Genomic DNA, 23,526 nt, shown 5'->3' with positions numbered 1-23,526 from the left:
TGATTGTGCATTATTCTTTATCTCAGCCTGGTGGTGAAATCCAGATGTTTTGAACTGCAATAGGCATGGAAAAGAAATTCAATTCAGTACACATTTAAAGCTGAATTTATCAAATTTGCAGTGTCTGAAACAATGCGAGAATCGAAACATAGCTATCCTTCATAATTTGCACTGAATTTTGCTATGCAGTTCTCAAACGAAACAGTGTTTACAAAAATGCATATATGAGGGGAATGTGTTGCTAAAAATGAACATATTGGTGAAAATAACACACACATATACACCATATACGTGTTAGGATTATATCTTTTGCAAAAATGTATGCATTGGTTGAAACTGCACACTAACGTGTCTATTAGGAGAAATTAACACTAAAAAGTTGAAGAATTTTCATATGAATTTTAAAGTATGGAATTCACAAATTGCTGCAGAAACACAGAAAACTGTATTTAAGATTGGAAAAATGAGAAGCTGCGAGAACCAAATTAGGCAGATTTTTCCATCCCAAGACTACAGTTCCCATCAGCCCCATCTAGTATGGCCTATGATCAGGGTGGTTGGGAGTTGTAGTCCAACAATATTTGGAGGGCACCAGGTTGAAGAAGACTAAACTGTCTAATGCTATGAGAAAACCTTTCTTGCTTCTTTGCTTAGCACTTCAAGCAGCTGGTGGATGAGTTGCAAGCAAAAGGAGTTGGGACAGTGAATAAAGCCTTGACAGAATCCTTCAGAATCCTGAGGGAGGTAAGAAATGTTGTGGGGATAAAGGTCTTTCCTCTCTCTCTCTCTCTCTCTCTCTCTCTCTCTCTCTCTCCATGCTGCCTTCATTCCATGTCCTGCAGCATTGTGGCAATTATGGCAATGCACTGGAGGAGAAGGAAGTTCTCCAGATAACAGTGACAAAAACCCTCTGTGACAGCACCAAAAGCTGCTGATGGGCATGTTGGCTAAAATTACAGCAAGAGAATATGATGTCAACATATTTGGACAGTGTTATTTTAGGAACGTAGGCACACACACACACATTTGTTAAGTGTTTGACTCTAGACTACACTGAAATTGTGATGTTGTCATGACAAAGAAGGATCGTAGAATTGTAGACCTGGAAGGGACCTTGAGGATCTTCTAGTCCAGGGGTCAGCAAATTTTTCAGCAGGGGGCTGGTTCACTGTCCCTCAGACCTTGTGGGAGGCAGGACTATATGTTGTCATGATTATGACCGACATTTTTGGCAAAAACCCTTATTTGGACCAACCCCAACATTGCACAAATGTGATTTTTTTTTGGGGGGGTGTTCCCTCATACACCCACACTGCTTCCTTTGCGTTTTACGCGTTGACAGTTATTATTTCTCTAGTAAGGTGGGGTGGGGGTTGGGGGGCTGAGGTAAGCTCGCCATTCCTGTCAGCCCTGGAGAGTGTGTGCGCATCCGTGGGTGAAGGGAAAAGCTGTTGGCGCCGCTCAAGCAAAAACGTTATTTTCCCTGTGTGAGGGAAGACGAGGTGTAGGCGTCTGTTTTCCTTTCCATGGCTCACACCCTGTAGCTAACAAGCGGCCTCCCCAGCAGAGTGCAGAATTGTTCCAGAGTGCAGCCGCCAAGGCACTCCCCACTTCCTCTGACGGGGAGCACCGCCGCCACAGACACTGGTAGGCATCGCTCCTGAGGCGCCTCTGAGCCTCTGCCGCCGCAACTGCCCTTCCTGAGGTCAGTCACCAGCAGCTCCATGGTGGAAATCCGAACTGTGGCTCCTTTTCCTTCTTCCCCACCCCCCGCCCCAGAAGAAAAGATTGCTGCGTGTGCATGACAGACAGAGAAGGGGCTTGTCTTGAGAAGCCGCCCGCCTCACTTTTGACCCCCAAGCCTGACTGAGTCGCAAAAACCATCGCATGCTCACTATGCCAGCTGCCTGAATTCGCGGACCGTCCCCGGGCCGGATCTAGAAGGCAATTGGGCCTGATCTGGCCCACAGGCCTTAGTTTGCCAACCCTTGTTCTAGTCCAGCCCCCTGCAATGCAGGAATCTCAGCTAAAGCATCCATGACAGATGACCATCCAACCTCTACATAAAAACCTCCAGCGAAGGTGGAGTCCACACCTTCTGAGGAAGTCTGTTCCACAGCTGGGTTATAGCTGTGGTCTGTAGTATCAGAAAGTAAACCATGAGGTTGTTAGCTCCCACGAGAACAGGTGACCCCAATCTGTTTCCTTAGCAATGATGCCATTGAGTTAGGTGTTGCATTTAATCAGAACTTTGTCCTTCATATTTCAGCATCATGCCAATTATTCAGTGGTTTGAGAGTACAGAATGACTGATTGAGTCTGCTTTTCAAATGACAGAAGAGGTGGAAAGGGTTAGACTGGAGACATTTGAAGGAACGAGAATGAGATGCAATTGCTCTGCTTTGCACCAGAATAATAGGATTCATCCAAACCATCATATGTGTAACCCTACCAAGTGGTGCTTCAGCTAGAAATAGATATGCCATGATGATTAAATCTCATTAGTGCCAAGCAGCATAGTTGTACTACTGAGAAACTGTATCAGGGAATGGACAAAAAACAGTCCAGTGTTGATAATGATGGTGGCACTAGTGAGCTGAAAATCCACTAAAAGCCACAAATTCTTCAAATTTAGGGTAGGTGAAATTTCGGGGGATCCTGGATTTCCATAGACACAAAATAATTGTGTTTCACTTTAAACTGAACCCTCCACCACCACCCAATAGAAGCACAACTTTGAGAAAAGGCATGTGGATTATGTACAGCACAACAAATTAGTAACAATATGATACTCTGGACCAGTGTTTCATTCAAGCAAGGGTTTACCAATGCTGAGTCCCAGGATTTATTGTCCATGCCGGAAAATGCCTGCTTCATATGAAATAACCACAAAGTGTGCCTCAAGGCATGTGCAAAGTGTGTTCCTCTCACCACAAGAAGGTTGGATAAAAGGTTTTTAAGACAAATGCCTGACTTCTCATAAAACTTAAATAACAGCATTTCTTATTTTAGAAATTAAGATCTAGATCCCTTGGAAATGCATTCGGAATAATGAGGGTTCTTACTAAGGTTCTGCTTCTGAGCAGACTCTTGCTGTAATTGATCAGAGTTTCCCCTAGGTCATAATTAAGGGCTTTTAAATAAGGCCATAATCTAAATGACGTGGGAGGGCTATAGCTCTTGCGAAAGGTCACATGCTCAATCCCTGGCATCTCCAGGTGGGCTGGGGAGACACTGTCAGTTGCTGTCAGTAAATGATACTGGGTTAGATGGACCCGTGTTCCTAACCCTGAACCTTCCAAGTAAACTCATCTAATCCCCATTTGTACCAGTCAGATAATTAATATCACTATTGTTTCCATTCTGTTTCCAGTTCAGAAATGCTGGTCAAGGAGGTCTTTGTAACCAAGCCATCATGCTGATCACTGATGGAGCTATGGAAGATTACGAATATGTCTTTGAAAAGTTCAACTGGCCCGATCGTAAGGTTTGTTTCTTAAGTGCTGAATGTTAAAGAGTAAAGAGGACAGATTGGTGTGGAATGAATCAGGAGCTGCTAATCAGGTACTGAGTAGCACACGGTGTTAACCAGCAATGCAATGCTATACGCGTAGGCCCCACTGAATTTGATGGGAGTTATTCCCGGGTAAGTGATAATATATCAAGGGTGGGGAAGCTTTTTCAGCCAGGCAGTCAAGAGTTCAAGGACACATTCCAGCCAGGTGAAAGCCTCAGGGTGTAAAGTAGGACCAGTGAGGGGTATGGCATGAGAAGAGTTCTAAGAACCTGGCAAAAAGGCGCTTTCCCAGAGCCTGAAGTTCCAGACCCCTGTAGTAAACAATAGTAACAATATTATTACAACTACTGCTTATAAAAATTAGAGTAGCAAAGTAGGAAGTGCTCAGTGTCTATGAACAGTATCCAAGTAACATGTCCCATCAGCTCAAGGATTTCTGCTGGTGCAGAGGAACTTCCTTGCCCTCTTCTCCACCGACTCTTCCTCCCTAAATCTGTTCCAGAGCGTCACAAGATTATTATTATTATTATTTTGGGGGGGTGCGCCGGAGTAGATTAGGGTAGAGTTCCATTGTGCAAGTGGAAATCTTTGCACTGGCAAGATGTGTTAATTGGATAACATCCTATAACTGGGGGGAAATTCATTACTTTAACATTTCTAAATAGTCTGAGCATTGGGTTTGTCCAGGAGTCAGCAAACTTTTTCAGCAGGGGGCCGGTCCACTGTCCCTCAGACCTTGTAGGGGGCCAGACTATATTTTGGAAAAAAATATGAACAAATTCCTATGCCCCACAAATAATCCAGAGGTGCATTTTAAATAAAAGATCACATTCTATGCATGTAAAAACACGCTGATTCCTGAACCGTCCACAGGCCGGATTTAGAAGGCAATTGAGCCGGATCCAGCCCCCGGCCCTTAGTTTGCTTACCCATGGGTTTGTCACTTGTGACATCACTTACAACTGTTTTCCAAATAGCAAACTCTAGTATGTGGGTATAATAGCATTTCACAGCAAGGCTGCATTATTGTTTGGTGGGAAAATATGATACTCCTTCAACTGATGTATTTGCTGGTAGAAGGATGTTAAGATCTCCCATAAGTACTGCTTACCTTTGCTTTTTACCCTTGATCAATCCAAAATAGGTCTAAAATGATATTTTTACTAGCAGGAACTCTTTTTCACATACAGTACTTTTACCAAGAGAACTCTATTGCATAATGTCAGTATACAAAACGTACAATACTGCATATCTTTCCCATTCCACCTTACAGCTGTGAGATCTAGAAAAGGTATTTCTACTGAATGTCAGACAAATAAGCTATTTTACATTTAATTCCAACGTCTGCATTTTTGCTTCACAGGTACGGGTTTTTACATATCTTATCGGGAGGGAAGTCAGCTTTGCACAAAATGTGAAATGGATAGCATGTAACAACAAAGGTAAATAACATCCTTTGCTGCAAGTCATTTATCATAAGCAAACTGCAGCCATCCATTCTTAGACCTTGGCCTTTGTATAAACTACAAGCCTAGTTTGAGTCTGAAAAGCTCCAAAGCTTCTGCAGTAGACAGAATGGATTCCAATATATGTCTGCTACTTAGCCTGTGCTGCCAAGTGCCTTAGAATTGTGAGAAGGATTGAGTCAGATATAAAGGAGGGCTGAATTAAGGAGTTTTTAATGAGGTGGGGAGTGAATGCAGCAAGATTTGATAGAAAGAGTTTTGGTTGGGATTTGTTGCTTCTTAAATTGTTTTCAACGTGGATACTGTATAGAGTTTGGCTAGGATACATGGGATGAAGGATCTTAGGAGGCATGGGGTAAAGCAAGAATGGAGAACCTGTGACCCTCCAGATTATGTTGGATTTGAACTTTTATCAGCCTGAGCCAGCATGGCCCAGGACAGGGGTCTGCAACCTTTAAGACAAAAAGAGCCACTTGGGCTCGTTTCCGAAGGAAAAAAAAACCTGGGAGCCGCAAAACCATTGCGACATTTAAAACAAATATATCTCCAGAGCTGCGATCTGACAGCGGGCGGGAAGGTGACGTCGGGACTAACGCACGCACCGCCCCCATGCGACGTCACAGCCAGTACAGCGCCCGCCACAGTGGGGAATGTCGGGGCGCACAATGCGCCTCCTCCCCTCGCTAGTATCCGCCCCAGAGCCGCAGCAAAGGTGTAAAAGAGCCACATGCGGCTCCGGAGCCGCGGGTTGCAGACCCCTGGCCCAGGATCAGGGGTGTTGGGAATTGTAAGTCCAACAGCAGCTGGACCATCACAAATTCCCCATCACTAGGATTAAGAATGATAGAGGTAAGAACACGAAGGGGCATCTTCAGATTGGTAACTTTTGATGCAATCAAACAAGAAGTTGTACCTATTTCAATTTATTCTAAAAATGCATGTCCTACCCTTCATTAGATTTTCTGAAATGTCCTCCAGCTTGTGCTAGACTTCAGTGCACGCATGCAAATAGGATTTTGCCATGTTTATATGTAGTAAAACCTGTTTGGAGTCTGAAGCAACCACTCCAAACTCCAATCAGTAGAATACAGATTCAGAAATGGAATTCAAGGAAGCTAACTGTATTATTCGGGGTGGGAATACTTATCATTTGTGTTAGGGTACTACACACAGATATCAACTTTGGCTGACGTCCAGGAGAATGTAATGGAATACTTGCATGTACTCAGTCGACCAATGGTTATCAACCACGATCATGACATCATATGGACTGAAGCCTACATGGACAGCGCGGTAAGTGTTTTGAGAAAAGCTTCCAGCTGGTAAGCTTCAAGGTGGGTGAGAGACAAAGGTCTCTTAGAGTTGTTTTCTGAATTATTACTATTATTTATTAAATTTATATGCCACCCTTCATCCAAAGATCACAGGGCAGTTTACAACATAAAATACACATATAAGTTGGAAGTAGTTAGCAGCAGCAGCTGATTATTATGAGTACTGCCTTTTGAAAAGGTTCTACAGATGTCATTTAGCTGCTCTTTGCTTCTATGTGATATCCTTGAAATTCCATGGTGATCCAGGCATAGCATGACTTACATCAGGAATGGAGAACTGAATCTGGTGAATGGGTCAGATCCCAATGTCCCTCACCCTGCATGGGCCAGGTTTGACAAGTGAGCAGAGCTGTACATCTGCCGATCAACTGATAACACAATTTTTTGCCTGCTTTGTTCATTCATTGCAAGCCTTGATTATCAGATTGGGGCTTGCAAAGCACTGTGCATGGTGTTTTGTAGGCACTGCTGACCAGTGGTGGCTGCAAACCCCCTTTTGGCTCAGAAAGGATCCAGTAGTCTGCTATAATTAATCTTTTAACACATATTTACCTGCCCCACAACTGACATCATATGACATCAGGTGGAGGGTAGCTAGGCATGACTTGGTCAAGGGCCAGGCTTCACAGGCCATATGGGGCTAATTAAGTCTGTGGGCTGGAGGTCCCCCACCCCTGACTTAAGTGGTATCTCTGTCCTCTGTGAACTCTGCAGAGACACTTTATAAAAGATTATCAACAGGAAAAGAGATTAGCTTTTCAGCTCAGGAAATGGGTCACTCAGCCTCCAGCCCAGTGGGGCTTCAGTGCTGTAGTCTGTTATCTGTCACACAGAGGAGCTGACATACATTAAGGTGTCAAGTATTGTCCTTCATTACTTAGTCCAAGATCCAAAGCAAGGCTAAGTTTGAGGAGTAGAGGAACAACACATAGAAACAGAGATTCGGTTTTTTGCTTTGCTGCAAGTTTCTACTACCAAAGAGACAATCTGGCCCTATAATTGTATAGTGCCTTGGCTCTTTGGCAGTGGGGACTTCTTTGACCAAAAAGTAGAGTTCCCACTCAAATTTTGCACAAAAAGAAATTCAGGATGCATTTAGAGGTTTCTCCTCAGGAGTGAGGCCCTTGAGCTGTAAAGGATTCCCCATCACTGATATATTTCTGCCGCTTGGCCATAAGTCTATGCCTACTGATGCAAAGTGTGCACCATAACACTTTAGTGTGAACCCCACTAACAGATCAGAGTTGATGTTCTTCTTGGTGGCCACTAGAAAACAAAAAAGATGATGTGGCCACGTTTATGTGCTTTGTACATGTTGCCTCAATTCCCATATAAGGCATCTGCTTACGGCATCCTTGGGCAGTTGCCAGGTCCCCAGTGACACACTAGGCCCCAATATAGATCCTCTACTTTTTCCTCCCCAGCCCACTGCTCAGAGCTGTACCACCTTGCTCATGTATTACAATCCCATGGAGATTGCTGTAGTGGAAGCATTGTGGGGAATGAAGGGGTAAAGTAGATGTGATATTAAATGCATTTAGCATGCTAGCTTTCAGAAAAGAAAATATCTTCTTGGAACAGGGTGATATCTATCAGGATCATAGCAGCTGGGAATGGAACACTTAACCCCTTCCTCCCCTGCTGCAGTCAGAATCACTCCTCTGAAGGCAATGCCCACCCCCACCCCCCGCCCAGTGTGAAAAGCAAGGGAGGAAAGGGTGAAACTCCTCCTTCCTGCCCACTGTGATCCTGATAATTATCTGACCCCTCAGTAGCAGATTCTTGAATTAAATACTTAAAATGCACATTAAATACAAAAATGCATGTACTATCAGGTCTAGATTGGCCCAGAAATTATGACTAAAGACAGGTGTCTGACACTAGTTGGAGTACAACTTCATGTTCTGCTGCTGTCCACACATGCCCACAATTGACAGATGGGCCCACCACTGGAGGAGGGGAGGAGGCCAACTAGAGGGCACAAGGTCCCTGTCAAACCCAGAGCTGTCACTAAAAAGGTGCATAGCTATTTATTCTCTAATGTGAGATTGGACATGAAGTTTTCATGGTAGTTTGTTTTGCCAAGCCTACTGTATGCTGGAAGTTGTCAGCTGTGCAACTTGCATTGTGTTTTATCGGTCTTTGCTTTGGACTGTTTCAGAATGGTTTTGCTCCTGGGTTATTAGCTTGCTCCTCTTACATTTCTTGCTTGCATTTGTCTCTGCTGCTTACTGTATGTATCATTAGTTTGTGTGTTCATTTGTTTGTCCATTCATTAATGTGTACATTCATTTGTCATCCACATCTCTTGCTAGCTGCCACAATCTGAGGAGGTAACAATCTGCCTTGTGTTCTGTGAACGCCAACTATTTCTCTGGGTGTCATTAGTACATGTTCTGTACTAGTTTATCTAGCTGTAACTAAACCATACATCCACAGTGGGGAAAAGTTGGCTGTACAGCAGTAATAGAGCTGTACAGCATGGGAAGGATATGGATAGCTCTGGATGTATTTGTGAGGTTGTGATGTGCTGTTGTAGAGTAGAACTTCAGAGCATGGCCCATGGGCTGGAAGTCTCTGGTACAAATCTCCACTCGACTACAAGCTCACTGGACAGCCCTGCACAAGTCATCTATATTAAGACTGTCCCAGCTTAAAATAGCAGAGTCAGGATTACATAGATAATGTATGTGAGGTGATGTGAATACTTACAAAAGGCTCTCCATAGGTCTGAGAAACATTGATTGAGATTATGTACAGGAAGTCTCTTTATTTCCTTTCATTCATTTCATTTCATTTCTGATATATACTACACACACACACACACACACACACTATATCTATCTATCATCTACCTATAGTATGTGTGTGTGTGTATATATATATATATATAGTTTGTGTATATATATATATATATATATATATATATATGTGTGTGTGTGTGTGTGTGTGTATATATACATACATACATATATACACCCACCCACCCACCCACCCATATACCCACCCATACCATGTACTGCAGCATGGTTATTTCTGCTGCATAATTTTTCCAAAATAAATGTCAGCCAAATGATTAAAAAATTCCAGCATTTGGTTTGTCTGGCTGCTGTTTTGATTGGTTGGCTCTCAAGGACCCCCATGCTGTGAAATGGTGATAATAGACCACTTCTTGACTTTGCTAAAGGGGAATAGCTGTACCAGGCCAAATGGGTTGCTTCTCCTGAGAATAGATACCACGTGTGTGTCTGTGTTTTATTTGTGATGTCTATGTTTAGTGTTTTATACTATAATCATTTCATGCACACACACCCTACATTATCTGTTTCAACCTTCCAATTATCCAAATTCACTGTCTTCTGTATAGTGCCATGTCAGTTTATCCTTGTGTGATCGCCATTCCCGTTTATCTGAGGTCCTGGTAAATGTCTCACATTTGGGTAGGCCCTCTGTGCTCTGCTTCTCTCCCCTGGTTTCCATGTATCCCCATGGTGTCACCTGCATTAATTTATCTATGTCTTTTTAGAATACATTGTATATATTGTTCATGCACCTATGATTATCATGAGCTTTGGCTATGTCTTTGTGCCTCAGGCGATGCCATGTTAACCTGGACATGCATAAGCGTCATCACTAGTAAATATTATATTCCACTGTTTTGGATACTCCCTGCCATCTTTGATAAGGCACCTTTTTCACCCTCCTCTAAATGGACCATTTTTCTAACATCCCTTAGGCATTTTTTTTTTAAGGGTGCTTTTCAGTACACTTTTTCTGCTGCATTTCCAGTGGTGGCTGGTTCCCCTTATGCTCTTACTGCTGTCCCACTTGCTAATATGCTACTTGTTTTCTATCTGATAGCTCTTTTCATCTCAAGCCCAAAGCCTCTTGCTCATGACAACGGTGGCTATGCCAGTTTTCAGCAAGAAGAATGAAACGGTAAGCATGATGCTCTCAGGGAGATACTTCTCAGTGTGAAAGCAGAGAGAAGGCTAATGCAGTGGCAGATCTTCATAATATGCCGTCCTGTGTGAGGCTATTTGTTGCCCTCCAGCACTGGCTTAAGCTGAGCTTTGGGAAGGAGGCATGAGGCTCTGGTGGGGTGCTGGAGCCCTTCTATCTCCTTCCAAAAGCTCAGTAAGCGCTTGCCTGGCTTTGGGAAGGAGGTAGGAGCACCTCCTTACTGAAGCCAGGCAAGCCCTTACTAGGCTTTGAGAAGACACCCTCCTTGAGTGTGCACCTGGTGCGACTGAACAGCTCGAACTACCCTGAATCCACCTTTGGCTAATGTTGTGATTTGCAAAAGTGAAACTATATAAAGGATAAGTAAGCCTTCTGACTCTCTTGAACCAGCGGGCACGTTCTGAATTTTGAGAAAGTACAAGGAGCACCAGTCACAAAATGGCTGCCACAGGGTATGTGTTGGTAGGTGGATCTTGGACTTATTGTGTTAAAAAAAGTGGAACCAACAAACCTGAAGTCTGCTGTCCCGTGCTCTAGATGACTTCTGTTATCCAGGGCAGATGGTGCAATGTGGAGAGCAATGTCTTCTTCCTCACTTTAGCAGAATAGGATTTTCTTACAGTGTATGTTGGACTTACATATGGGTAAGTGGACCCAGGATTACACTGCAATGCTGCAATTCTATGTACGCTTACCTAGGACTATGCCACATTGAACAGTGGAACTTAAGTCTAAGTAAACAAGCACAGGGCTTGTGCTGTCAGTAAAATAAATAAGTCTCTGTTCTAATATGGGGACCAGAAAGATATTTGCTACAGGATGTTTCAATGGTTGCTACCATGACTTTTTAAATTGACTAGATACATTCATGGAGGATAGGCCTGTTATTTGATATTAGTCTTGACAGCCAAGAATGAAATCTCATTGTTCAGAGGCAGTATAACTCTGACTAGTTGATCAACAATGAGATGGCTATTCCCTTTTTTGCTTGTTCTCAGGGGTATTGCACTGGTGCACTAAACTCTGTCCATTGACCAGCAGTCTTGTTGGTTAAGAGAACAGAAATCTAAAAATCAAAACAAATGAGAAGTTGGATGGAAACAAATTTTCTTTGCTGGAAATGGGCGAGGGAGGAAGCAACAAAGCTATATAGGTAACTTAGGAGGTTGCCATATGCCTTGTCAGACTATTTGCCCATCTAGTATTGTCTACTTTGACTGGTTGCAACTGTCCAGGGTCTTGGACAGAGAGGTATTTCCCATTACCTGATGCCTGATCTTTCTGAGTGAAGATGCCAAGTATTGAACCTGAGACCTTCTGCATGTGTGGTACCACTAAGCTGTTGTTCCTGCTGCATTTGTAACTCTCATCCACCTGGTCTTCTGCATTATACCATAGGGAGTTTACTGGTTAATCCAGTCTGCCCTTCCTTGTTTCATCACCACGGTCTGTATGCTTTGTCACACAAATGAACAGCAACTATGCAAGACCAGATGGCGGGGATGGGGGAAATGATAATTAACCCAAGGAGAATGGAGTAGCATGTTGTCAATTTTAATTTCTTCTTATTTTACAGAGATCTCATGGCATTCTCCTGGGTGTGGTAGGCTCAGATGTTCCTTTGAGAGAACTCCTTAAGCTGGCTCCACGATACAAGGTAAGAATCAAGCTAATACAGTCCAGCTGTTGTCACACAGTTTTGGCAATCTCAGAAGAATGTCCTGATATTGATAACAAAGCCACCCTACGGAGTACTGCATCTGTTCACAGGCAGCGCTGCCACAAGTTGTTGAGACGGTCACTAGTTTACATAGATTAGGAAAATTCATGGAGATTAACTCTGTCAAAAGCTATTAGCTGTTACAAGTAGGACCTGCAACAAAATGTTTTAGTTGGAGTGTTCCTTTTTGCTGTTCCTGTCAGTTAGTGATGATTTGATAATTCACCATTCCATACTTTCTCCCACCCATTTCTCTCTTTCCACCCCAACAATCAATCAACATTCCAGGCCACTGAGCACATTCAGTCTTCACTAGATTGCATTTGTTGTTTTGTGGGAATAGAATCAATGTTAAGTTATTTTCTAAAAAAATTTTAACTTCTGCAGACCTTGGGGTTACCCTAATCCTGATGAAACCTCGCTCTTATGCATTGACTATTCTATTTTTGCTACATAAGGACCAACACTTGGAGAACTGAAAGTGCTGTTGGTATTGTTATGAAATTGGGGTGGTCAAGATGGCCTCTTGGAGCACCTTCCAACTTAGTGATTCTAAGTTGTAGATTCCCCTAGACATATCTGGTATCGATTCCCCGAGGCATATCTGGACAGAGATTTGGACTTATGAATAGTTATGGAAAAACTGCTGAGCACCCAGCAACTATTCTGGGTCCCTTCTCCTCCAAAGAATGCAGTGATCCAGGTCTGTATTGGAAGAAAGAGCAGACAGTGTCAGGCTGAGAGCAAGTCACACTCTTTTCATTCCCCTGCTTCCCTGAAATCTAATTACAGAGCAGTGAGCTTTTGGAACATCAGTTGGGGTGCTTAAGTTTTGAATCTCCATCGTTGCTTGACATGTATATTTGTAAATAAATGCAGAAAGTACAGAATGCCATATGTCCCCTGTAACCTCCGTCCAAAAGAAGCCCAAACCAGATACATGGTAGAACTTGTGGAAATTCTTAACTAAGAACTAAGAACTGGGTTGCACATAATTTGTTGTTGGCACCTGGCTGTCTCGAGAGGCAATAGAGTGCACCTCCAGGGGTTAAGTCAAATTGCTGCATTATCAGCACCGAAGTGACCTCCCTAGGAGGGCATAATAGTACATAAATGGAACCTCTGTGCACAGAGACAATATAACCCTGAATCCAAGGACCAAGAGCTAGCAATGGATAGTTCATGCCTTGCTTAAAGGTAAAGGGACCCCTGGCCAATAGGTCCAGTCGTGGCCGACTCTGGGGTTGCGGTGCTCATCTCACTTTATTGGCCAAGGGAGCCAGCGTACAGCTTCCAGGTCATGTGGCCAGCATGACTAAGCCGCTTCTGGTGAACCAGAGCAGCGCACGGAAACAGTGTTTACTTTCCCACCGGAGCGGTACCTATTTATCTACTTGCACTTTGAAGTGTTTTTGAACTGCTAGGTTGGCAGGAGCAGGGACTGAGCAACGGGAGCTCACCCCGTCACAGGGATTCGAACCGCCGACCTTCTGATCAGCAAGTCCTAGGCTCTGTGGTTTAAACCACAGCGCCACCCACGTCCCTGTATGTCTTGCTTAAGAGCTCCTTAATGATATCTGACTGGTCATTGTTGGAAACAGACTGCTGGGCTACATGGACTTTCATCTGATTCTTAAAGGCAGTTCTTCCATTCTTAGGTTACACTATTCTGGGAACACTAAATAACTGAATGAGGGACCTGGTAGGAAATGTAGGTAGTTAGTAACTTAAATCCTTTTCAGTAAAATAAGGATAAGTAGCGACCTTCATTCTTGCTCCCTGCCACCATTTATAGCAGGGGTGTGAAACCTGTGTTCTTTGGTTTAATATCATGTAGCAAGGAAGGGGGAAAAGAGATGGCAGAGGCAAAGAGAGAAGAAAGGGAATGCCTGTCCCTGTCTGGCCCCATCCACTACTGGTATCTGGCCACTAACAGATTACTTCTTAGGGAACGTGGCCCTCTACAGAGAAAATGTTCCCTGCTCCTATTTTATAGTACGGAAAGTCTGCAACTATCAGATGAAAATATCAGTTCTGTATCTAAAGACATTTTTTAAAGGCTTGGTTTGTGTGTCAGTCTAAATGTGCTCAACTCCTGTGTAATTGAAGTAGAAAATATGGTGCAACCCCAGAGATTCGTTTGTGCATGAATATGTGAGTGAGTGCATACTTGCATGTACCTGATACTTCATCACACTCTTTTGACATATTGTAAGAACATTAAAGTATTTGGGGACTGAAACAGGATATGATTGAATTGCCAGGTGAAATTTAATGCATTCAGTTCTGTTTATGGCTCCCTGGAGGACCATAGCTTAGCAGCAGAGCACATGTTTTGCATGCAGATTCAGTTCCTGGCACCCTCCAGTTTCTTTGAAAAACAAAAACAAAAGCAGGTTGTGCGTGATGGGGAATACACCTGCCTGAGACTGCAGAGAGCCACTGCCAGTAAGCAGATAACCTGACCGGGTGCAAGGCATCTTCCCATGTTCCTAATCGATGCATTTTCAAATTTTGCCTGGTTCCATTACTTTCACTGTCAGTTCATCAATATTATCCATGCATTTCTTCAGTTAAAGGCCTTGGATGTTGTCATGCATAAGTACTTCACTCATGCCGATACTGCATCAGGGGCTTGGATGTTAATGAAGTTAATTGTTATCATACTTTTGGTTTAAAGCTGGGTGTCCATGGATACGCCTTTCTGAACACGAACAATGGCTACATTTTGTCTCACCCAGACCTCCGGCCATTGGTAAGTGACCCAGAAACACCAAGACCTGGTTCACGTGATCCAGTGCAGTGTGATATCATCCCAAACATGCCATTCTTAGCTTTGGGACTACTGTGCTACAACTATCATTCCTTGCTATGTCTTGCTATCACGTTTGGAACATGAGAGTGGTGGCTGTCCATTCAAATAAAAGTAACTGCACAAGATGGCATGTTTACAATGGGGAGGAAAAAAATCTTATCTCCCATCACTAGTGATGTCATGAGTACCAGCCAGTGGATACCCATGAACACATAGCCACATTCCACACTGCATTCATAATTATTTTATTTTGAAGCTCTGTACCCTGCCTTTCATTCCAATGGTTCTCGAGGCATCTTGCAACAGTTTGTAATAATAATAATAATAATAAAAATAATAAATTATTTATCATTTATACCCCGCCCATCTGGCTGGGTTTCCCCAGCCACTCTGGGCAGCTCCAACAAGAATATTAAACAGAATAAAACTTCCGACATTAAAAATGTCCCTAAACAGGGCTGCCTTGAGATGTCTTCTTAAAGTCAGATAGTTGTTTATTTCCTTGACATCTGGTGGGAGGGCATTCCACAGGGCGGGCGCCACCACCAGGAAGGCCCTCTGCCTGGTTCCCTGTAACCTCACTTCTCACAGTGAGGGCACTGCCAGAAGGTGGTTAATAATAATAATAATAATAATAATTTAATAGGACAACCTCAAACTCATACACACAAACACCAAAGCTCAGTCCTCTGACTGATCAGTGAGACCAAATCATGCTTCCTTCCTGCTCTGAAACCTCAGGGCAACTAGCATTTTGAGTCAAGCATTCTTTTTGTCAAGGAGGGGAGGAAGCAATCTTCCTGCAACTTCCTTCTTTGGGCAGTAAATGGGGCCAGATAGGGATGGACAGGTCAGTCTGTTTCTGGACCATGTCAGTTTTACATGTGTTCATTTACAGTAAGCCCACAACTTACACAGGGCTTACATTCTGGAGATTGTGCCTAAAGTCAAAATTGTGTATAGTCAAAATACATAGTGTTCAATCCCACAGAGGGTGGGGTTGCCAAAGTCATTTCCCCCAGAACCTTGCCCTCCCCCCCCCTGCAACCAGTGTAAAGCTGAATGTGCACAAGTTAAATGTGCATAAATTGTGGGCTTACTGTATAAGTCTGTTGAACATCATCTTATTATTATTATTATTATTATTATTATTACTGCAGAGTTTCACATTTTTTGATATCTAATTTAGCTCAAAATACACATTTGTATATGCATTTCAACCTAAAAGAGTCCATATTTTAATATGCATTTTGGAGAGGGGAGGGGAGACAAAAGTTATATTGCAAAATTTGTAGATGTGCAAAAACTGAAGTGCTGTTGTCTGTATTAGCCTGGGAATTGCAAAGCAGGCTAGTTCTTTACAAATGTGAAACAAATGAAGTCCTTCAAGTCCTTGAACTTCTTACCTGGCAAGAAGGTGCTTCCTTTCTGCTTTTTAGCCTTAAGGGTAATGGCTGCATTCTATTCAACGAGAGTTGTAGCTTAGGGTTGTGGGGTTGTGTGTGTTGTGGTTTGAATGATGGGCAAAGGTGACTTTCCCAAAAGATACGGGCTAGATGGAAGAAAAATGCCTGGGTTCTTCACACCAACTGAGCGACCATTCCTTGTGCAAAAATAAATGTGCTTGGATATACTTTAGGGAATAGAGACATGTGCCTAATTATCTATTATCTAATCACCTAGCAGAAATACACCTTTTCTCTAAAACTGAAAAGAGTATATTTCATGGTTGTTAAGCAGCAGAGCAATGCAGGAATGCTTTCTGTCTCACTTCTCAACTGCAGTATAAAGAAGGGAAGAAGCTAAAGCCCAAACCAAACTACAACAGTGTTGATCTTTCCGAGGTGGAATGGGAAGACGTGGATGAAACTGTAAGTATCTAAACTGGGATTTCAGAGCATCCTCACCCAGCTCCCACCAAAGTGGGTTCTTAGCAGGTCACAATAAAACTACTGGGGAAGGCTATAGCTGAGGGGTAGGGCATCTGAATTGCAGGCAGAAGGTTCAATACCTGGCATCTCCAGGTAGGCCTGGGAATCTTCCCAGTAAGACCACTGAAGAGCTGCTTGCAATCAATGTAGACAATACTGAGCTTGTTGCACCAATGGTCTGACTTGGTATAAGGCGGCTTCTTATGCTCCTATGTTCACAATGCCTTTGGAAAAAGGAAACCCTTTGCAGTGCGTTAGAAGAAAACAAAAGTTTGGGCCAGGTGAGCCCATTGCAGGGGCTGCAGGGTGGGGTGATTCCATCGCTGTGGTGCACAACAACTAAAAGGCCAGGTTTCTTTTAGTCACTAGACTAAGGGCTTCTCCACACTTACTTTCTTCTGCTGTTTCCAGACACGATTTGCACTTTAAAGATCCATGTCCAAGCACCCTTTATTTGCTCAGGAGTTTTCCCAGCGAAAACCCGCTCTTTAAAGCTCAATTGGAGCAAATGGCAATCTGCAGAAAACCCAAACTGATGTTTGATCCGATTGAGCCCTAAAGAGTAGGTTTCTGCAGGGAAAGCTCTGGAGCAAAAAAACCCAATGCTTGGGCATGGAGCTTTAAAGTGTGGACCTATTCCTGGAAAGAGCGGGAATGTTCTCTCTAGGGAAGTTTGCCGGATGCCTTCATTATACACCTTTAGGCACCAGGAAAAAGCGTTCCTTTTTAACCAGGCCTTTGTTTGATTTGATTGACATCCTATGCCCTTTTAAAATGTTTTTTTTTGGGGGGGGAGTTATTGGGTTGTTGTTTTTGTTTTGTGGTTTTATATTTTGATATTGTTCTGTGAACTGCCCTGAGACCTCCAGGTATAGAGCGGTATATTAATTCTAATTCTAATGATGATGATGATGATGATGATGATGTGTGGCTAACCTCTGAAAGTGGTAGCATGCAAAGGATACCTGAAAAGATCCAAAATTGAGATTTAGTTCATATCTTAGTATATTTGAGTATATACTCTTGAGAATAAGCCAGGCCAAAGTCCTTTACATGGGTTAGAAGTTGGGTCCCTGGCCTCTCCAGTAAAAGAATATATTTGCTTGGTGTTAGATTGCCACCCACATTCAGAATAGAGATTTCTGGGCTAGGTAGATCAATAGTCTTGATCTATAATAAGGTACTCATGTTAAAATGTGTGATCAGAGGAGTTCTTTTGGCAAAAAAGTACATCAAGGCTTGTGTCCCCTTGCTGCCCTTTACCTGTTCACAGCAGACAGCAGTGCACTTGGCAAACACAACTGCTTCTTAAAGTATGAATCAGCCCTGATGGATACAGATCCCATGCTTAATTGAAGTAATCAGATGTTTTAAAGTGATAATTGCACCCCAGGATGACTGTGATCAATGAAATTATCTCATCCTAACCTGCTGTCCGCTATGCTTAGCTAAAGATGTGCTTCTAAAAGGGGGAGAAAAGAAAAGCTTATGTCAAAGGCTCCGGCCTATTGCAGGCCACTTTAAAGCAAATGACCGCAATCCTGGCTGGAGGCACTAATTCAAATCTGTTCCCTTCTGCAGCTACGAACAGCAATGATCAATGGGGAAACAGGTGACCTCTCAATGGATGTGAAGGTGCCTGTAGATAAAGGGGTGAGTATATAATTTCTTGTTTTGGTACCCTGCATTTGGAACAATTGCACAGAATTAAAGCAAATTCACATAAAATCATAAATGTAGCAATAAATGTACAGTTCAAAACAAGATTTTTTTAAAAAATAAATAAATAAAAGTCACACATTTAAACTCTTTTTTTAAAAAAATCCCTGAAGATTTACCTAAAATGAATCCTATAGCCACAGTCTTTACCAACCAACCAAAATGTTACTGAGCAAGTTCTCCAGAAGTTAGTGGAATAAAGAAGAATTGGGAGCAAATAAGATTGCATTATGCTCCCAGGATTACTGGGACAAAGAAGAAGAAGATATCCCGCTTTATCACTACCTGAAGGAGTCTCAAAGCAGCTAACATTCTCCTTTCCCCTCCTCCCCCACAACAAACACTCTGTGAGGTGAGTGGGGCTGAGAGACTTCAAAGAAGTGTGACTGGCCCAAGGTCACCCAGCAGCTGCATGTGGAGGAGCGGAGACGCGAACCCGGTTCACCAGATTACGAGTCTACCGCTCTTAACCACTACACCACACTGGCAACAATGGCTGTTCTTGAAAAGTCATGTGTCCCATTCTACCCTGACATGTTGCTATGCACATCCAAAGGAGATCTGTCAGGGCCTATGTCTTCAAGCTTCTATGTAACATGTCCTTCAATCACTACACAATATTATGCAGTTTGATTTCTTTTGACTCTGTATCTGTGCATCACTTACATTAATTTCAAGATTTGCTAATGTAAAGTTTACCATGGCCCTCCTTCTGTTTTCTGCTTCACAAAGGACCTGCATAACATTATCACCCCAGGGAAATGGAAGCCATAAGAGGAAACCATATTCTGCTCCAGTGCAGGGCAGTCAAACTAAGTGAACTTTTGAGGATGTTTCCAGCTTTACATTACAAAATAATTAACATAATTTTGTTCTTTGCAAGACTTCTTTCAAATCCTGCTTAGGATTATTCAGGAGGCAGAACCGCAGTTTTTTGTGAAATTGAATCATTTCTTGCAAATTTGTATTGCTGTAGTTATTTGTCATGAAGCTCCCTAGGTGCAATACAATGTTTCATTTCTAATTGCCTTATGACATTTTGGAGGAACCTAATTAGTTATCCCTTACCTACCATCATGTCTTTTCCTGTTATTGCTCCTTAGAGTTTTCCGTCTTATTATGGATTTTGTTTTGAATATTTTTTTTTCCAGCGGCCTGCATGTTTCTTTCGCCCTTTTCTGCCCATTTTAACCTTGAGATAGACAATAGTTGTGGGACTTGCTTATTTCTTAATAAACTGTAATTTACATTATGTAACATGATTATACTCAATTATTACAGGCGCATAAATACAGAATATTATAATTCACGAGAGCCGCTGCCAGTCAGTGTCAAAAATACTGAGCTAATGTTATAGAATCCTAGAATTGTAGAGTTGGAAGGGACCCCAAGGGTCATCTATTCCAACCCCCTGCAGATGACAGATGGCCATCCTACCTCTACTTAAAATCTCCAATGAAGGAGAGTCCACAACCTTCCCAGGGAATCTCTTCCACTGTCAAATATCTCTTACTGTCAGAAATACATTTAGCCAGAATCTCCTTTCTTTTAACTAGAAGCCATTGGTTTGAGTCCTTCCCTCTGGAACAGGAAAAATCAAGCTTGCTCCATCTTCTATGTGACAGCCCTTTAAATATTTGAAGATGGCTGTCATACCTCCTCTCAGTCTCCTCATATCCAGGCCAAACATACCCACTTCCCTCAATTGTTCCTCATCAGGCTTGGTTTCCAGACCCTTTGTCATCTTGGATGCCATCCTCTGCACACATTCCAACTTGTCAGTATCCTTCTTAAATTGTGGTGCCCAGAATTGTACATAGTATTCCAGGTGTGGTCTGACCAAGACAGAATAGAGTGGTAGTACTATTACTTCCCTTAATCTGGGTGCCACAACAATGATGAACAATGGAAGGCAAGAGGTTGGTGGGTGCGTCACACAGGGCACTGCTGGAATTTAAAGGCCCAGTGTCCACCACTGCCACACACATGCTTTTTTGCCGGATGTGTGTGCCCTACTGCCACGTCTGGTTAAACCTCTTGACAGAACATTTCTCCCCATATTAATATTCTTATGACCTGAGATCTGCTGTAGAGGCAGTACATACATTAACCATTGTTTAAGATGCCTTCAACTCTCCTGAAAGCCAGTGCAGTGGTTAAAGTGTCAGACCAGGACCTGGGAGACCAGGGTTCAAATCCTCACTCAGCCACGAAGCTCACTGGATGAGCTTGGGCCAGTTAGAGTCTCTCAGCCTAACCTTCCTCCCAGGGTTGTTGTGGGGATTAAATGAGGAGGAGGAAGAGCAACGTATGCCACCTTGAGCTCATTGGGGGGATATAAATGTAACAACAACAACAACAACAACAACAACAATAATAGACCAATTGTCTTTACCCAGTTTTACTAGCCTTTTTATAGCTCCTATACATTTTTCTTATGCAGGTTGGCGATGCAAATCTTTCAGCTCTTTTGGATCATCCATAAATTCAATTAGTTAACTGTATATTTTTCTCTTTCTCTCAGAGCACAATGAAAAAGCATTTTAAAGGTTAGCAAAGAAAGGTCCCATGGGAGCTCTTTATTCCATGCCTTTTCTCACCTTCTTCCTTTTCCACACACACACACACACACACATTAACTTCAGCCTTTGCTTGCCCTTGTTCTGCGCTCACAGACTTTCAGTCGACTTTCAAGTTACGCAAAATAGCTCACTTATCCCTTAGCGTTTATTAATTAAATATTGGAATTGAGATTGCAAGACTCCTTTGTGTAAATCTGTGTGCATGATATAGAGTTCATGTACTTTACCAGTTAACATCCATACTCAGACAAAAACAACAGGGAAAAGGAAACTGGCAGAGTGGGGGAAATCTGATGAAATCAAGTTTTATCCGTTTCTTTCATAGGCACCCCTGCACTGTATCATGTCCTGCTATAGTCGAGAGTGTCTTGTCACTTTTCGTGTCTGGCAGAAGAGTTACTCAGAAATGCTTAAAAAATAAATCTTTTATTACTTTCTCCCCCCCCCTTAAAATAAAACTGCAGTATAATTTTCTCTCAGCAATTCAAATGGATATTTCTTAATACAAAATGCTTAATAGTGCCTATTTTTATCAAAGTCATTTTTCATTTTCTCTCATTTCCCTACTTTTTTTTTACTGTTTTCTCTTACTTTAAATATAATGACTTCTCTTCCTGTCCTATTTTATCTTTGCAATAACCTTGTGAGATAGGAGACTATGCTAAGAAATACTGGCCTGAACACAGTGAAAGGAAGGTACTTCCACTTGCATAAAGGGTGCATGTCTCATTTTGGGATTCACCCTCACCCCGAACACATACACATCCCACACTATGCCAGAGGAATTACCAAGTGGCTTTTCAGGAGCTAGAAGGGGCTGCAGGAATGAGGTGGGATGAAAGCCCTGTTACAATCCTGACATCTGTTACACTTCACAAGTGTATCTTAATATGGAATGATTCTTACCTGGTTTTAGCAGACTAGAATTTGTCCTTTTTATGCTTATGGGTGGCTGAACACTTTTATTATTCTTATGCTTTATTCTCTGTTAATGGATTTTAAGTGTTTGGTAAGTTCTGTATGTTAATATTTTGTAAGTCACTGTGAGGCGTTTTGTAAAAAGTGATGGACCAATAAGTTTTTATGGCAAGGTAGGAATCCCAGAGTAAAATATTAAAAGTGACCCAAATGCAATAAAAGGAATGCGAATTGGACACACAGAGGGAAGCCTTGAATCTTTCACAGTTATAAGTCGAGGTGGGCATCTTTCTTCCCCTGCCCAGCAGGCTGAACATAGGGAAGCCACCTGATTCTGGGCAGCCAACACACAAACCTTCAGGGCTGTTGGGCTGTCCATGCTTGGCCAGTTAATGAAGTCAGCCAAGATATTTTTGAAATGCTCAGCTGGCAGCCAGAAATCTATCTTTGTGATGCATGGACAGTTCTGCCTCGATCCCCCTCGATGCCTGCTGTCATTGTGCCAGATGGATTTCCAGTACACTGAGGATTAGTGCTTAACGGGCAGGAGGAGGGGCAATGGTGGAGAGAGAGACAGTCTCATGTGACTGCAGTGATAGTGGAAGTGAGCTACAAGGACAGAGACTCTGATCCTGCTGCTCTGCTACCTTCTCTCCCATGTCTCCAATCCCTTTGGTAACTCCATCTAGCCCATCTGTTGAGTTATGGCAGGTCTGGCACAGATAAGGCTCTTTGCAGGGTTTTGCAACACTTGAGGTGTACTGAAGCAGGGCTGGAGCAATCTGCCCATTGATTTTGCTGTTGCTAGTCTTTGCATTCTAATCCTGTGTGCCTCCAGCACATATTGTGTCGCTAGTGTGCACCTGCAAGAGAAGTCTGAGCAAGCTGGCAACAGGTTTGAGACCTCACTGTCACAGATAATCCTACTTGGAAAGGGCCCCGCAAGAACAACAACCTGCGAGTTAGCAAAGGGGCAAGCATTTGATGCAGGGCTGCTTAACTGGAGGTCTGAGGGCTTCCCATGGCAGTTGGTGTGGATGCCTCTGATCCTGGAGCAAGGTTATATGGATTTAATAACTCATCAGAGTCACTGCTGCAATGAGATCTACTGGAAGGATTCTGCTTCTCTCCCAAAGTAGATCTTAAGTCTCATGACCTAAACTGTCACAATCCCTTCAATGTACTTTATTTTTTTCTGTCCTGAATCTTCCAACTTTCAGCAATTCTAGTGTTGTGACAGTGGGAGAAGTGCTTCTCAGATGTTACCTGCTGCGACCTGTTGGTGCATCACCTAAAAAAAAGTGAAATATGTTTGTGTTTTTCCTCAATACTATTCAGTTGTTGTTGTTTTTCAATTCAGGTATACCAAATTAATTAATCACTTCTAATCCATATGACTTGACTTTTCTTTAACCAGGGGGCTGTCCTTGTCTTGAGATTCTTTAATGCATGTATGGAGTGACTCCTGTCTGGTGTTCCAAAAAAGCACCACCCAAGAAAATAATCCTGCTTCTAAATTCCTCCAATAAGAAGATAACACTCTTTAGGTGACGGAGCAGGA

At 42.7% G+C, this 23,526-nt stretch overlaps 1 protein-coding gene and 1 long non-coding RNA gene across 4 annotated transcripts in view; one reads left to right on the top strand and one right to left on the bottom strand.

Moving 5' to 3' along the window:
* The window catches only part of CACNA2D4 (calcium voltage-gated channel auxiliary subunit alpha2delta 4), a 172,063-nt gene that overhangs the window by 37,262 nt on the left and 111,275 nt on the right, over positions 1-23,526 (top strand). Inside the window, exons 10-18 of the mRNA XM_082240685.1 lie at positions 655-744; positions 3,374-3,487; positions 4,881-4,959; positions 6,143-6,276; positions 10,179-10,256; positions 11,857-11,937; positions 14,681-14,755; positions 16,600-16,686; positions 18,328-18,399. Coding sequence (XP_082096811.1) covers positions 655-744; positions 3,374-3,487; positions 4,881-4,959; positions 6,143-6,276; positions 10,179-10,256; positions 11,857-11,937; positions 14,681-14,755; positions 16,600-16,686; positions 18,328-18,399 — 810 coding nt within the window. The remainder of the gene's footprint in view (positions 1-654; positions 745-3,373; positions 3,488-4,880; positions 4,960-6,142; positions 6,277-10,178; positions 10,257-11,856; positions 11,938-14,680; positions 14,756-16,599; positions 16,687-18,327; positions 18,400-23,526) is intronic.
* Positions 21,739-23,526, bottom strand: part of LOC309542115 — a 33,881-nt gene continuing 32,093 nt past the window's right edge. For all 3 annotated transcript variants that reach the window (XR_014224084.1, XR_014224085.1, XR_014224086.1), the window contains one exon: positions 21,739-23,256. This is a non-coding gene — a long non-coding RNA (uncharacterized lncRNA). The remainder of the gene's footprint in view (positions 23,257-23,526) is intronic.

This window comes from Podarcis vaucheri (assembly GCF_965113315.1).
Source record: "Podarcis vaucheri genome assembly, chromosome: 10".
NCBI classification, from domain to species: Eukaryota; Metazoa; Chordata; class Lepidosauria; order Squamata; family Lacertidae; genus Podarcis; species Podarcis vaucheri.
This window is presented reverse-complemented; position numbering and strand designations above follow the sequence as displayed.